We start from the raw sequence: 15,391 nt of genomic DNA, 5'->3' as shown, positions 1-15,391 counted from the left end.
TGAAGCGTTACTGAAAGCTGCCTTAATATAATTATAGTCTCTGTGTGTGTGTGTGTGTGTGTGTGGAAGAGAGAGTGAGCGCATGAGTCGGTGGTCATCTTGCATAATGAGATTGAATGTCCAACTGTGACTCAGGCCGTAATGCAGACTGGGAATCTAGAGAATGATTACAGCAAAGGGTGAATGAAGGCTGACAAGGAAGCGGCGATGATCACACCGACGGATAAAGACGTGACTCAACCTGCTGATCTCTCAGCGGCACTTCATTCATTTATCGAAACTGGTCCGCAACAAGTCCCTGACTGTGACTCGCTGGCTCGACCCACTTGGTCAAGCTGCAACTAACGATTATTTTCATTGCCAATTAATCTGTTTCTTCAATTATTCGTTTAGTTGTTTGGTCTTTGTCAGAAAATGATGAATAATGTTCGTCAGTGTCTCCCAAAGCCCAAGATGACGTCCTCAGATGTCCTGTTTTGTGCACAGTTCAAATAGTTTGTGGTTATTTGTCTTACAGAAGTTTAAAAAAAAAAGCTGAAAACAGGTTTTTTGCCCTTTTTCTTTAAAAATTGCCCAAACTGATGAATCAATTTTCACAATAGTTGGCGATTAATTTCACAACTAATCAGCCATTTGTTGCACTAACAACCGGGAGAGAACGATACACAGATCTGCTAAAGGAGGAAGTCTTAAATGTTAAGGTGGCCATACAAAGACTGTTCACACAAAGAGTGGGTATTTTACTAAAAGCACTGTAGCTCTGGAGGATGTTGACTGGATTTGATTCTCATGTTGTCTTCATATAAACGTGACCTGAGAGTGAGCGTACCTGACCGGTCTGCAATAATCTGATATCATTAATAACGTTAACGGCAAAAAATATAACAGTGGAGTTGAGGTTAAACACAAAAGCTGCACTAAACAGGAGACATGATGCTAGCGACAGAGGTGCTGCTAGTTGCCCTCACAAAGAGCTAACCAGGATCCATAAATAGGATGTCAAAGGCAACTAATGCAGCGAGAAAGTTCAGTTCTGATGACAACCTTGCAGTCAAATATTAAAACTCATGAAACGACAGCTTCAAACTCTAAAGAAGGTGCTTTAAATAAAATTAACAGTCAGTACTGTGCGATGGATCGATCCAGGAAGCAGCACAGGATCTCAGATTCAGCCAGATTTACTGGTATCTATCTCACACTTTAAAGTGCTCATACACAAAAGCACAACGAACGCACACGTTCCCCAGACATCCACGCAACAGTGCACACACCATGTTTCCTCTCCTCACACTTTACTTATTCAAGCCAAAGCTGTAGTAACCTTTAGATCAGTTAAATTCAGTGGTGGGGGGAAAAAAAATGTAATCTCCCCTGAAACTAAAACTAAATTTAAGTCCCAGCTATGATAAAGCACCAGCAGCAGCAGCAGCAGAGGAACAAATGTGTGGGAACAATCGATGCCGTGGGTCCAGCGGCTGAATGAGGAGGTCGGTCCGGCGAAGCTGGGAGTCTGAGAAAACATCCTGCAATTAAAATTATCTGCTCCCCGGTCTTTTCTGCAAATAGGATTTAACTGGGAAACTTCAAATGACATTGTGCTAGCTTTGCAGAGCGACTGTGAAGCCCGGGAGACGCATGTGTGTCGACATGTGTACACGCATGCACTGTCACCTCACCTCCAGCAGACGCACACACCACAGCTCCCACACCTATTATCCTCTTCCTCCAGGCTTATCACGATGCTGTGTCACTGCCCCTCCTGCTGCTGTTTCAATTCCCACCCACCCAAGTTAAGCCTGCAGAAGATTGTCTGTGCATGTGTGTGTGTTGGCGTGCGTGCAGCACTTGCTTCCTCTCCCTTTATTTTCTTCTAAGAAAAACATTTTGTTGTCCTTCGCTGTACATGAGAGTCGGTGCATGCCTGCTCATACCTGTGTGTTCGTGCTTGTGTGCGTGAGCATGTGAGTCTGAATGGGTTCCAAGACACAAAAGAGAGGCAGATTAACATAACAATATCCAAATCCCCCTCTGCCCTTGGAACAGCAGGCAGAGAGGGTACAGACCAGGCTGGCTTTGTTACTGCGTGCATGCTTGTATGTGCACTTGTACGAGTGTACTTCATGCATCTGTGTCAAAGCATGTTCATGATTGCATGCCAGCGCGTGTATGTATGTGTGTGTGTGTGTGTGTGTGTGTGTGTGTGTGTATGTGTGTGCACAGAGGAGCTAATCTGAACAGAGTGCAGCCAGGCGTGAAGTGGAGCAGTCCAGTCGATATGCTCCTGTATCATATTGTCGCTCTGTGTTCCCACTCTGTCTTCCCTCCTATCGGTCTAGACCAGAGCCACGGGCCAGCTTATCATGTGCACCACACTTCTGACATGATGGCAATGTGTGCGCCACACTTTCATCTCAAGGGTCACACATGAAAGTCGCAAACCAAGGAAATTATAGAATAACTTGGCAGGCAGGAGTCGATTCACACCAGCGCTCCACACTCCGTGCACATGTGGAACTTGGCAGCGTGACACTCGAGCCTCTAAAACTGGCAGGTTTACTTTAGTGAACTCAAAGACACGACCTTAAACTCAATTTACTCGAATGTTCCCAACTGTTGCAGCTGAAATGTCTCAGTGTCTTGACTTCTCCACCCTTGAGCTTGAATTGAGCGGATTTTACGTCGGTGTCAGTGAAGAATGCCAAGTGACCCGGTTTGACTCTGCCGGCTGCTTCAGAAACGCTCAGTCAAACAAAGCAGAGTTCAACTTTGGTTTTAAGACATTTTGTGTGTATTTTAAACTGCACTGTTCACATTTATTCTACTCGTGTGTCTTTCTTCTTCTTCTCCAGCCTCATCATGCCTACTTTGTCCGTACTCTGGTAAGATTTCAGTTTAACATCACCGTCTTTTGCTGATTTTCTCCACAATAAATCCACTTCACCTTGACTTCTTCCTCACATACTTTCCTCCCTCTTTCTTTCCCTCCATCCACTTCAAAGTCCCTCTGACCTGACTTTCACTTTCACTCCCCTCCTCTCGTCTTCGCCCTCCTGTTGAGCCGTTCTGTTCTTCATTTGTCCTCATTTCACTTATCACACAGGTCTCCGTCGCCTGCGGTATTCTCACTCCCGTGTCTCGCTCCTTCCCGCTGCACACATGACAGCTGGCCTCCTCAATTATCTAATCATGAGGGCAGGGAGTAGAAAAAAAGGAGAGGAAGCGCTGATATGCACGCTGGAATCGAGAGTGTACGGCAGGTGTACACGCGCACACATATGACCAAAACATGCAGGCGTGAATGCTGAGCTGGACAAAAACTGCTGGGTGTTTGTATCAATTTAGCAAGTTTAATCTCTTCCATATGGACACGGGGGCTAATGCATCTGCTAAGGCTATTAGCCGCTATGAGCCCTGTGGACACAGACTAGACCTATTATCAGTTTGGCAGTGTCTGAAAATACCACTATAGCCAATAACTCAACAACAACAGTGACAACAACAGCAACAACAAACCACAGCGATCGCTACTGCAGGGGAAGTAAAAAAAAACCCCGCAGATCTTGTGTTGACCTCTATAGAGCCTGCAGATTTCTCCCTTGCTGAAACAGGGTCAACTTGATGGACAGAAAACAAGGTGAGGCTCAGAAAAATAGCCCAAGGTGCTGATTGCTACGGTAACCATCGACCCAGTTAGAAACAAAAATACACCCAGGTGCACAATCACACACACACACGAAAAAATAATGTTGAACGCATGCACAGATCTCCTCAAAGTGAAAATGCATGTTGGATATCAGCTGTAAGTTCCTGCACAGTTCACACCTCTTACCCCCCCTCCTCTGTTTCTGACTCACCTGAGTTCGATGGCCTCCCCCATCTCGCCCCAAGAACTCATCTCACACAGGAACGAAAGCAGATGAGAGAAGATGCAGAGATGACAAGCTGAGAGGAAGGAGTCCCTCAGACTAGCGGCCACAGCAATAACGACAGCACAAGGAAAAGATGAGAGGAGGGGAGGAACGAGAGAACAAGTGATGGTACTGCGCTCAGAGTGAGGGAGAGCGAGAGCCGAGTGAGAGAGAGAACCACACCTCTTCTTAAGGGATTAACTTGGGGGAGAAAAAAAAAAAAAGAAAAAAAGTCCTGACACATTCTCAGATACCAGCGCAGTGATGCACCCAAACACCATCAAACTGTCCACGACCCGGCGTGGATGAGCGTCTGGCACGGAGACGCACACAAACAAATACAGTACGCATATGCACGTACACTCACAGCGGCTCTAAAAATAAAGACAAATCGATGTTTGACGCTCCAGATCCTGGGAGTGAGGAAAGGAGGGAGTGGGAGGATAGAAAGAGAGTACGAGAACGAGGAAAGGGGAGGAGTGATTAAGCGAGTCATGGCGGGTGGTGACACAGTTTTCTTTGCTCTCCATCTGCTGTGGGCGCACTGGTCAAGAGTGCATTGGGGGAGAGGGCGAGAACTGGGGCTGGAGCCTGGGGACAGACGCCGAGGCTGGGACCGGGGGAGGATGGGTTTATAACGTGAGCTCTGGAACTCAGCCTGGTCGAGTGTTTCCACAGAGACGGTATTGGACACGTGGGAGGGTGCTGCTTGCCCAGTGCTGGATGCTGAAGGGAAGGTCACAGATACACAGCACGCAGGATTCCCGGTGGATGATTAAGTAGTGCTTTACTGCAAAATGATAAAAGCTGCAAACCACACCCAAACAACATCTGGCCGTGCGGATGCTTGTCATGTTTCGGGTATTGCAGTTCTAGATTGTCTAGCTGGGAAAACATTTGCAGGCAAAGCTGGAAAAACATATGGATCATGTAGAAATTTGAGAGAGAGAACATTTGGACAAGGTGCTGAAGTGTGAAGCGGTCTTCCCTGTAATTAGTTTGGAGTTACAGCCGTGGTGAATCTGCTTTCAAATGTTGTTCATGAGCGATGGCAGCCCCAAGAGGTTTGTGGATCATGATGCGAAGCCCCGATTTAGACCGTATAGGTCGACTTTATGCATAACTGCACCGTACATCAGATTTGAAGCAATAAATGCAACACAGCGGCTCTTGAAACACGCTGCGCCGTTACAGGAGTGCATTGCATGAGCACTTACACGCGATGTGGGTCGTAAAAACATACACATTTTCACTGCAAGGTAGCCGATACCTGGATGGGATCCAGGTGAAAGCTACATCAGGAAATAGCCCTGCTTTACTGATGTCAGACTCAGGATGGATGGTTTTAATAAAGGATCAAAATCGATGCAGCAAGACCAAATAACAAAACCAGAAATATAGTGCTTGACCTTGTTTATGGCACTTATCCAGGCGGTTTTCTCCTGACTAGAGCCCTGCTTGTGTTCTTCTCTCAGATGCAGGTCGCTTTGGATTAAAGCGTCTGCTAAATTAAACTGTAGAATTGTGTTTTTATTCCACATATTCAAGTGCTGTCTGCGTTACTTAAAAGACAACAGTTTGGTGGGAGATTCAGATGCTGCGAGAGCTTCTAGGCTCAATAAGAGATGGAGATTGTGCAACAATGGTCCCGTACATTCCTTTTTAACTCCAAACCACCACATTTTCAAACACAGCCTTCAGAAGAAGTGATGACGATTAAAGCGACATCAGCAGCATTTATCAGATTTCACGCGTCTCCCTAAATGGCTTTTTACGTTTCACATATGCGGCGAAATCTAACCCAAAGCTAAACAGATTTTAGCTTGAGTACCACAATTATATTGTTTACCACATAACAGGTTCTATGAATGATAAAAGCAGTTGACGCCGTGATTACTTTCCAAAGCAGTAAATCCTTCCTCATAATACTATATAATGCCGTGCTGAGTTTTGGCAGCTGATAAGCCTTCAGACTCATGCATCTGTGTCTCAAACCAACTGCCTGGGATTGGATTACTTAATCACATCTGATGTGAAGCAACACACCCCCACCAACAGAGTTCTTTGGATTTTTGTAGCGGGGCTGTTTTCAATCTGAACGCTGGTTATGAAGAAGAGAAAGGGCAGGATGAGAGCTGGAAACATTTGGTTGAAGGCCAAATACTGGAGGAAAGTTAGTATGAGGTGTCTGGGAAAGAGATGGGGAACCGGACAGACAGGAGCTGAGGCGAGCCGGGCAGACCGAGGACGGTAATTGAGCTTGAAGAGGAGCGAGTCAGAGAGCGGCTGCAGGAGGTGAGAAGTTTGGAGATTAAGGGCCAGCACAGATGTAGACATGAAGGGGAACCTGACCTTCACATTGTAGGAGGCTTTAAATGGAGCTTGAGGAAAATTACATTCCTGGACTTACAGAGATGGCTGGAGAGGCGGGTTAAAAGCTGCTGAGGGTCTGTGGTGATTGGAGGGTTTAGAGGAAAATCAAGGAGGCTAAAAGCACATTTTGAACCTCGTTAACACCCTGAAATGCCTCCTGGGGGCACAATTCCAGATATGAATGCACCTGAAACTAAATGGAGTCCAGTCATGTGGTTAGGAAAGGTGGTTTCCTGACTAATGTGGTGGCATTTTGCTGTCATAGTTTGTGTCCACATGTCCCCTTAAAGCGTTACTGCACACATTTCTATTGTGAAGGGAGTCGTCTCCTCCATCCACACATCCTCAACCTAAGCAAGCAACTATAAGATATTTTGGACCGTTGTGTTCGTCAGTCTACCACCATCATCAGAACACCAAATGACAGGATGTATTATTCTAAGAGTGTTTATGCCTCCACTAGACTTCCAGAGACTTTTGTCTTTGTTTTAGTCTTTAACTAAGACGTCATCTATGTTGGGTTTACCTTTATTTTATCACTTTAGGTCTCCCACAATGAGTGGTCTGAATGTAAAATGTTCCCTGGCAGCAGCAAAAGGCCGGCCAGCGACGGCTGACCTGCTTCCTGTAAGCTACAAGTATAAGGTGATGGAGGAAGAACAACACAATGAACACTAGCAGCAGTTTAGCACAGCGTCCACACTGATAAAATCAAACGTCTGTCAGGAAGCAGAATGTGATCGCATGGATGCACTTGAGACACCGTGTGATGTACGGCGAGGAATCAGCTGACACTGGATCTGGACACTGAAGACTGTGTTTCAGGCTACAAGGGGGTTTGGACTGAGGAGCCGGAACCGAGGCTGGAGATCCTGTAGCTCAGTGTAGTGTTATGTGTCAGCGCTATCTGTCTCTTCTCACCCATTCCCAGGCTTTCATGATGCCAGTTCATCCTCTAATCTGTTTACCGTCAGACACTCAGAGCCAGAGATCAACGGTGGATGAGACCGAGAGGGATCAAAACGTCCTTGTTGCGCTCCGGCTTTGTTCACGTGTTTGTTTCAGACGCGGCGCTCTGGGTGTCGGTGGCCAGCTGGAAACAATCGGCACCGTCTCTCTTTATGCTTATTGTCACTTGTTTCTGTTCCGCAGTCTGCTGACAGAAGTGACATTAAATGCTGACGGGCCTCACATCACAGTGATTCTGATGTACTTAAACGCTCCCGTGGGGGAACTCGTGTTGGCGTTCATCGTGTTCGACTAGTCAACAAACACATTTATAAATACCCAGTGCAGCTAATACAAAGATCTGCACACAACTGCTGCAGCTTTAACAACGACAATACCTCGTGGACTTCAGCAACACTTTATGCTGACAAAAAAAAAAAAAAGAGCTTTTTAGATTAGGCTTGAGGAAAGTCTCGGGGAAGAAAGAAAACATAAACAACAAAGGCGATAAGGAAAGTCAACATCTCCTCTTTTCCAGACACGACTATTGGCATTCATGAATTTTAATGGATTGCATTTTTGAGCAGCAAAAGACGTCTGAAGTCAAAAAAAACTGCACAATCATCAAAACAGTGTAACTTCACATGTTTCTTGCACATGCTTTGACAGCACCTCTTTAGAAATATCAGGAGGAGCCCTCCCTCTGTACCGCATCTAAAACATCCCAAAACCCACAAAAAGCCTGTTGGAGCCACACAGCAACAGGTCAGACATGCTGTATTTACTGTAACTATGGGAATGCTTTAACATTTACAGCTGTCGATTGTCACCAAAGCTCCTTCTAGATGAATATCACGTGGGGTCAGTTTAATCTAAAGACCTTCATGATGCTATAATTGCAGATGAACTGATGTGTCCACAGCAAGTTTCGATGTTTCACTATTAAACTAAAGGCTGTTGTCACTCACATACACATTGCCAATCTGCCCTAAATTTGTTATGTCAGCAAAATCCCCCCACAGCACAACAGAGTCTCCTCATTGTAGATTCAAGTTCAGGCTTTACCTTTAATTTCTAACCCATCTACGCCCTCGACTGCAGCACTGATCATCGCTGCCAGCAGCTTCAGTAAACTGAGCCGGTACCAGACGAGTGTTTGACTGACAAAAATGTTCACATACGATGTTCCTGTCACACACTCTGCACATTACTTTTGGAGGGTTAAGTGCTTTCTATTGTCGAAAGGTTCACAGCAGTGACATTCACAAAAAAAAAAAAAACTCGCTCAAGTATCTCTGTGGAATAAATGTTACCTTTCTGGTATTTTGTAAATGTGACGTCTAAGCTCTGTAATTTCAGGCAATCATTTTGTTTATCTAAATGCCATATCAGCCTCTGTTTCGAGAAATGATGTGACAACAAAAACAAACGGGAGTGCACGTGTTACAGCCTGAAACACCTTCAGATGTTTCAGACTGGAGGTGATAAAAAGTAAGATCCATTAACCTGCTTGGTTTTGAACTCACTCCCGTCATATGCTCTGTATCCTATGGACCATTTATCTTGACTGCTATTAACTTGTCCTCCTCTTCCTCTCTTTTCTTTTGCGCTCATCCAGGACTGAGACAGAAAGAGGAGGAGGGTGAAGAAGAAAAGGATCTAAAAATAAGCAGAGAGTGGAAGACAATGACACCGAGGAAGACAAAGGGGAGAGAATATTAGACTGATCATGGGAGGATACAGTAGATGTTATCTCTGCAGGGATGTACTGTATCATGGCAGGTCTGCGGTTGTGTGTGTGTGTGCAGGCGTCTGCTTGTGCATATTCGTCTGTCTGAGTGTGTAACTGTCTGCTGGGCAGACGCTAACATAAGCCTATTAAAACTGCTGCGTAGTTATGAAACATGATGATCTCACCAGCCAGGTGGGAACAGACACACAATAAGTAAGCCCTCTGGCACGTGTTTCAAATGGCTTTTCCGCCATTTAGAGCAGAAAGAGAAACACAATCGCGCCGTCTGCATGCGGTTGTTTGTGTTCGCTGCGTCGTATGTTTGTGTCTGCGATCATGTTGAATCTGAGACTCTGTGGTTTTACAGCCGTCACGCTTCGGCGGCTCCACAGCAGCCTGTTACTTTAACCAACGAGCTCCGAGTGTAAATTAAGCTCCTCGTAAGACGCACACACACGTAGAAAGACACACACAACCACAATTAATGATCTGTGGGGTTACAAATACTCAATAATCTAACTGTGTGTGTGTGCACAAGCAGCGACCAGCAGGCCTCGAGCCCAGACGTCCACACGCTAACAAGCTAAAGCCTGTTTACTTTACCCACAGTTAAATAAATGAAGTGAAAATGAAGTGAGCAGGTCACATGCCCGTCGCAGTTACGACATAATCGCTAGTAATAAAGGTCAGAGTTGTTTCCATTCACTTTTGTAAAAAAAAAAAACATCTGGATGAGTGTAACAGAAATGTCACCATTCAATCACTGTTTCCACCGTTTGTGTTCCCTCGTTCTGCTTTAATGGCACCAACTGTTTAACTTGAGGCGCTTAACTTCTAAATATCGCGCCGACTGCATGTTGATGAGCATCTATTGACATTAACGCTGTGGATTAAGTTGCAAAGCCAAACACCACTGCACCAGCGTGGCCACGTTTTGGTTTGTTGCCAAAATGAGAAAAAGGAGAGCACGATAACTTGAGGCGATTTGTGCCAACGTCACTAATCTGGAACTAGTTTGGAGAAAAAAAAACTAATTAAAAAAACAATTAAATCACTAATTGGAATTACTTGTGTGACAATAATCAGCAAACAAATGGTCCTGACAGTTGCTCGTTAGTACAAAAACATGAACTGAGACCGATTTGAACTCCCAACGACACAAACAGACGTACAGGAAGGTAAGTAAAGGTATTTTTACATCACGAGTTGTTTGAAGTTTGAACTTTCTAACCTGTGCATCAAATCAAACGTCTGTAGCAGAATAAACGCTGAACATTTACATAACTGAGCAATGACTCCGTAAAACAGGACAATCTGTTTCTATGAGGCTCCATCTCTCAGTCAGGAAACATCTTGGTCCCCACAAGTCTTCCTTTAAAATATTATGGCTGTCATAAATCAGAAGAGGACGGAGTAATATAATGTTGATCAATAAACAAAGTGAAGTTTTCTTTACGGTGACAGCGCCAAGGAGAGGAAATTGAAATACAGCTACTTTCTACGACATAATATCCTTCAACACACGCTTCAGGAACGTAACACGAACCTCAACAAGTGTGTGTGTGTGTGCGCAAAATGCGTATTAGTTGGTGTGTATCAAACTGGAACGTTAAGAATGGAGCGCATGAGTTCACTGTGATGCAAAAACCACATTTCTAACAAAAGTCTACGACGCTGAACAGGATTACAGGATTTTTTTGGCCACTGTGAGTCAGTGAATGAGGCTTTCAGTGCACTGATATATTATCATCACCTCATAAAGTTGTTGCAGCAAACAGTTGTTGGCAAACTACAAAACTGGCAGATACACAAGAACACTAGCATTCGTCCAGACTCATGTTTTTGGACTCATTATGAATGTAAATCTAATATTCACTTTCACATTAGCTCTTTTTTATTCTCCAGGAAGGGAAATGTCTCTACGTGGATATCAGCCACACTGACAGCTGATGTGTACGACACTGATTATCTCGTGACAACGCAGTGTTCTGCTGGGAAACCTCGGGGTCCAACATTTGGGTGGGTTTTGACTTGTACCACCATGACAACAGCACTCCCTAAGGCCAGTAGCTTCGCCCAACAGGACAATGTGACCCGCCACTGCTCAGGAACAGCCTGAGGGAGCCCAAGCCAATGATCCAGCCTCAGATCGGATCCATTAAGGCCCTAACCACAACACCCAAAGGATCCAACGTCCTTGAGCCAGATGCAGGGTAACCTCAGAGGTCCCACGTCCACGGTCCAATAGATCAGAGCTGTTTTGCTGCCAGGAGGGGGACCTACACAATATTAGGCAGGCGGGTCAGGGTTAGGGTTGCCACTAATTTTATTCATGTTCTGTTTGGTGCATTTAGCAGAACTTTTTGGCTGTAAACTGTTCATTTAAAGGGCAAAATGAGGTTTATAAGGACAGCAAATAAAAACCATTAAAGCTGCAGGTTTGAACCCAAAACATTCAGCTAAAAAAACCACTAAATTAAAACCACAGCTCCTCTCAGCTTCAGGAGGGGGTGAGGATCTATCCATCATGTTGCTGTCGGTCATTACAATCCATACTCATGTAAAAACACTCATGACAGCAGCTTCAATGCAGAATCCACAAATAATGTCCACCTTCTGAGACGGTGTCAGCTGCCAAACTTGGTCAACTGTATTCTGTGAAGAAGCAGATGGGTAATCTTTAAGTGGGTTTATTCTTCATGCTTCGTTAGGAGATTTCAGCCGCTCCAGCTCATCATTGTGTTATCTCGCCACCCCAGTGACCAAACACGAGCTATCCAATCATCTGCTGATAAGGAAGTCTGATACATTTCGATTATCCAATCAGCTCTGTCAAAAAACCCACCAAGACCTCCTCTTTCATCCCCTCACAATCTGTAAAAGTGCACCCAGATGGACGGGCTGTCCAATAGCGAGGCGTGACAGCCAAATCCACTGCTTTAGCCTGACAGGCTGCTCAATAGATTTGTGCTGCTGGTCAATACCACTCTCTTTTTTCTTCTTCTTTCTCTCCCTCCCCTCATCCATCTCCTCTCTCCTCAATGACTCTCCATCATCATACGTCTCCATTATCCCCGACTTATCTTTCTCTACAGACCAACGCAAAGCCCGTAGTTACAGACAAAGCCTCATTGAGCTGCAAAATGATGGAGGACTGTGTGAGTGTGGCCTCAAGTGGACACTAACACACACACACACATGTAGGCTGCTGTACGTTGGTTGATCAAGCTCCTGCATTACATGATCAATAGGCCTCTGACTCCAGGCTGCTGTACGTCGGGTTTTTGAGGCGAACTAGACGTCAGCACCTCTCCCTTCGTATTCCCAATCAACACGGCACCCAAACTCCGTCACGCTACGGTAGACACACATAACATGCAGAAGGACCACGTGAAAACCTTGCTGCTGCATGGCAACCGGATCCCATGGCAACCAATGGTATGGGTTTTTCTTTTTTTTTTCTTTTTTTTTTGTGGGCTGAGAGAGTGAGAGGAGACTGAGGGGGAAAGGAGGAAGAGGAAGAGGGGGGCTGACAGATATTTGGGAGAAAAACTCTGGAAAGGAACAAAAATAGAAAGAAAGTGGAGAAGCAGCATGAATGCGCAAACACACACATTCACTGTGCTGAGATCAGATGAGGGTGAGGAGAGAGAGAGAGACAGACAGTGACAACATTGTGGGTGAAAGGAGACCTCCCTCCTCGCGGATCACAACAAGGTCTTCCTGGTGAGGAGCAGAGATGGAGGGGAGGAACAGAAACGAGAGAGAAAAGTCATTCTGTTAATCGTCTGCTGCGATGCCTTCAATGACAAACCACCAGGAGTAATAAAACACACACTTAACGTGAAGGAGGCCCCCAAAACTCACTTTGTAATTACACTGGAAAAGAGGTAAAACAAAGAGAGGAGACAGCTTCGTTTCACACCTCGTACTTAAAAGAACTTTCACCCACATTTTCAATTTCCTGCCCTGATGTCGGCGCACTGTCACCAAAAAGTAGCAGCCATTAGCTCCTACCTGAGCCCACGCTGCCTTCTGCTGGATGGTAATTAAAAGGGTGAACAGGTGACTGCTTTACTTTACAGCGCACTGTAATAAAGGAGCTTCCTCCCACATTGTCTCTTCCTTGTATGCTGCAAGAAAAACTGCGCTGTGGTTGCAGTAAATTCAAATAAGGTCAGAGCGTTGGTGCTTTTATTCGGCTGCTTTATTGTTATCGATGTGAAGACACGACAGGACACAGCAGACGGGTCCAAAACCAATATTACTGCTCCCCCTGTATTATATCATTGTTGTAAAAGCACACAAATAACTACTTATAACCTCTAATGACTTGTGTGCAATAGTAATTATGTACACTGTAATTAATCAATAAGAGCTACACATTTAAACGTGTTTTATAGGGTAATTTTCAAAAGGTATTTGTCATAAGAGCATTTATATTTGAAGTAATTAATACCAGAAAGTTGCTACTCCCCATTACACATTGTACCTTCACTGCATATTTGTCCCACAGTGTTAAAAAAAACACTCCATAGTTATACAAGATACCTTTAATTTAACAAACAATTCTTTGTAAAATTACAGCACCAATATTTTTCTGTTAATTGTCACTTATTGAGATACTTTCACAGTATTAAACTTGAACTTACCAGTTTTATTTTTTAAACTAAAAAGAATATATTTGTAAAATGACAATAAATTTGCAAATATATTAAGAAAACATTTTAGTTTCTTTAAAAAAAAAGTGCTCATACTTTCAGTCAATCTTTGTAATTTCATTGTTTTATTTAAATGTATGAGAAAAATCTGTACCATAAAAAGAAAAGAAAAGCTTTTTTCACAGTGTGAGCCTTTTACTGACGACCCTTACTGCCTGTTATTTGTAACCTGAAGCATCTCATTTTCATGTCCAAGCACACACCTCCATGTACCGTCTGATAATAAAATGTGTCTCCTCTCAGTGCAAAGCAGGAGAGGAACAAAGTGGAGCGGCCCTCGCACGTCTTTGTTTCCTGTGTAACGGTGCCCCTGCTGGACAGTCGCAGCATCGCTGTCATGGCAACGGACCAGCTGCCTCTGCTCATGTTGTGTGTTTGTGTGTGTGTGCAATTATCCAGGTCACTTTCTCCAACCTCTCACCTCTGACCTCCAGACAGGAAGAGGGGTTTTTCAACCCAGTTTGCTGACACTTGCTGGATGCGTGTGCTGAATACAAAACACACGCTGTCCTAAAGTGAGCATCGCGTCAAATCCTGTGTCTTCGGATTTCATGTGTCAATACAATGCATTCATGCATAATGCATGTTTATGCATGTAAAGCAACAACATACACGGCCAGAAGTCTAAAATCAATAGTGCTTTTAAAGCTTTTAACATCTGCCTCATCGCTCTCTGCCGGCCTGTCTGCCGGGCTGCTGTCTGTCTTTGCATTCCTGAGCAGGAAACATTTGGATGATGACTAAATGTAAATATAATGGCCTGTCTTGAAAATAAAGCTCCACAGTAATCACTGACGTAGTACAGTTTGCTTCTAAATGCAATATTTTCTGCTTCAAATATCAACTCCAAACTGCATAAAGCTGTCTCATAAATCCAAGTTATATTTTTCAAATGTTGCTTTCATCTTGAACTCCATATTGCAGAAGGTCTGAGGCATGATCTGTATATATATGCATCTATTATCCATCTGCCTGTCAATCCACGTATCTGCCTGTGTGACATCAACCATCTGTCTGCCTGCCCTCGAATCTGTCCTCGGAGAGGCCTGCAGCATTTTCTGGGCCACAAGGAAGCAGTCATGTCCTTTTGTATTTGTCTACATCACAACAATCCTCCTCACAGCAACATCTGGTGACACAGACGCTTACTACGCAGAATAAATAGACAGATATATCTCACAGGTCGAGTCGTTTTCATCTACGGTAGAGAACAGAGAGAGTCAGTCTGTGTTGTCACTGTGGCTTTACAGAGGTTTGGGAGTTTTAGTTTCTGTGGAGAGACAGAATGACCTTCACAGGGTGGTCGTGTCTTATCGACCGGCACTAAAAGCCCGCGCTGGGCACGCAGGAGCACTGGCAGAGCAAATGGGTTTGGAGAGTCAGGCTGCAGACATGCATCGTGGTGGCGCTGCAGCTTGCTGCTCGCATGAAGGATCAATACACTTATGAACACCAGAAAATTTTGACTGAAATGTCCAAATTTGGGGTAAATATTCAATAATACTGGGGGCACAACATATGGGGTCCACTGTCGACTGATTCAGCGTCTCATAGTTGAAAGCTGGATCATTAAGAAGTGAAAATGTGAGCTTCACCAAATAATAGTCAGTGATAAAAGTGAGTTTGTTTTTTATTCACAGACATTTTAACAGTAACTCTAGACTTCTGCAGAGCTGCTCTGATGCTCTTTTCTCTCTGAATTTAAATAA

General features: G+C 44.4%; 1 protein-coding gene across 3 annotated transcripts in view; it reads right to left on the bottom strand.

Moving 5' to 3' along the window:
• The window catches only part of numbl (NUMB like endocytic adaptor protein), a 67,129-nt gene that overhangs the window by 29,568 nt on the left and 22,170 nt on the right, over positions 1-15,391 (bottom strand). The window contains exon 1 of one of the 3 annotated variants that reach the window (XM_008292163.1): positions 3,855-4,282. The exons of the other annotated variants lie outside the window; for them this stretch is intronic. Coding sequence (XP_008290385.1) covers positions 3,855-3,895 — 41 coding nt within the window. The 5' untranslated portion in view covers positions 3,896-4,282. Of the gene's footprint in view, positions 1-3,854; positions 4,283-15,391 lie in introns of those variants that run through there. 3 annotated transcript variants of the gene reach the window in all.

This window comes from Stegastes partitus, unplaced genomic scaffold (genome assembly GCF_000690725.1).
Source record: "Stegastes partitus isolate 25-593 unplaced genomic scaffold, Stegastes_partitus-1.0.2 Scaffold788, whole genome shotgun sequence".
NCBI lineage: Eukaryota > Metazoa > Chordata > Actinopteri > Pomacentridae > Stegastes > Stegastes partitus.
This window is presented reverse-complemented; position numbering and strand designations above follow the sequence as displayed.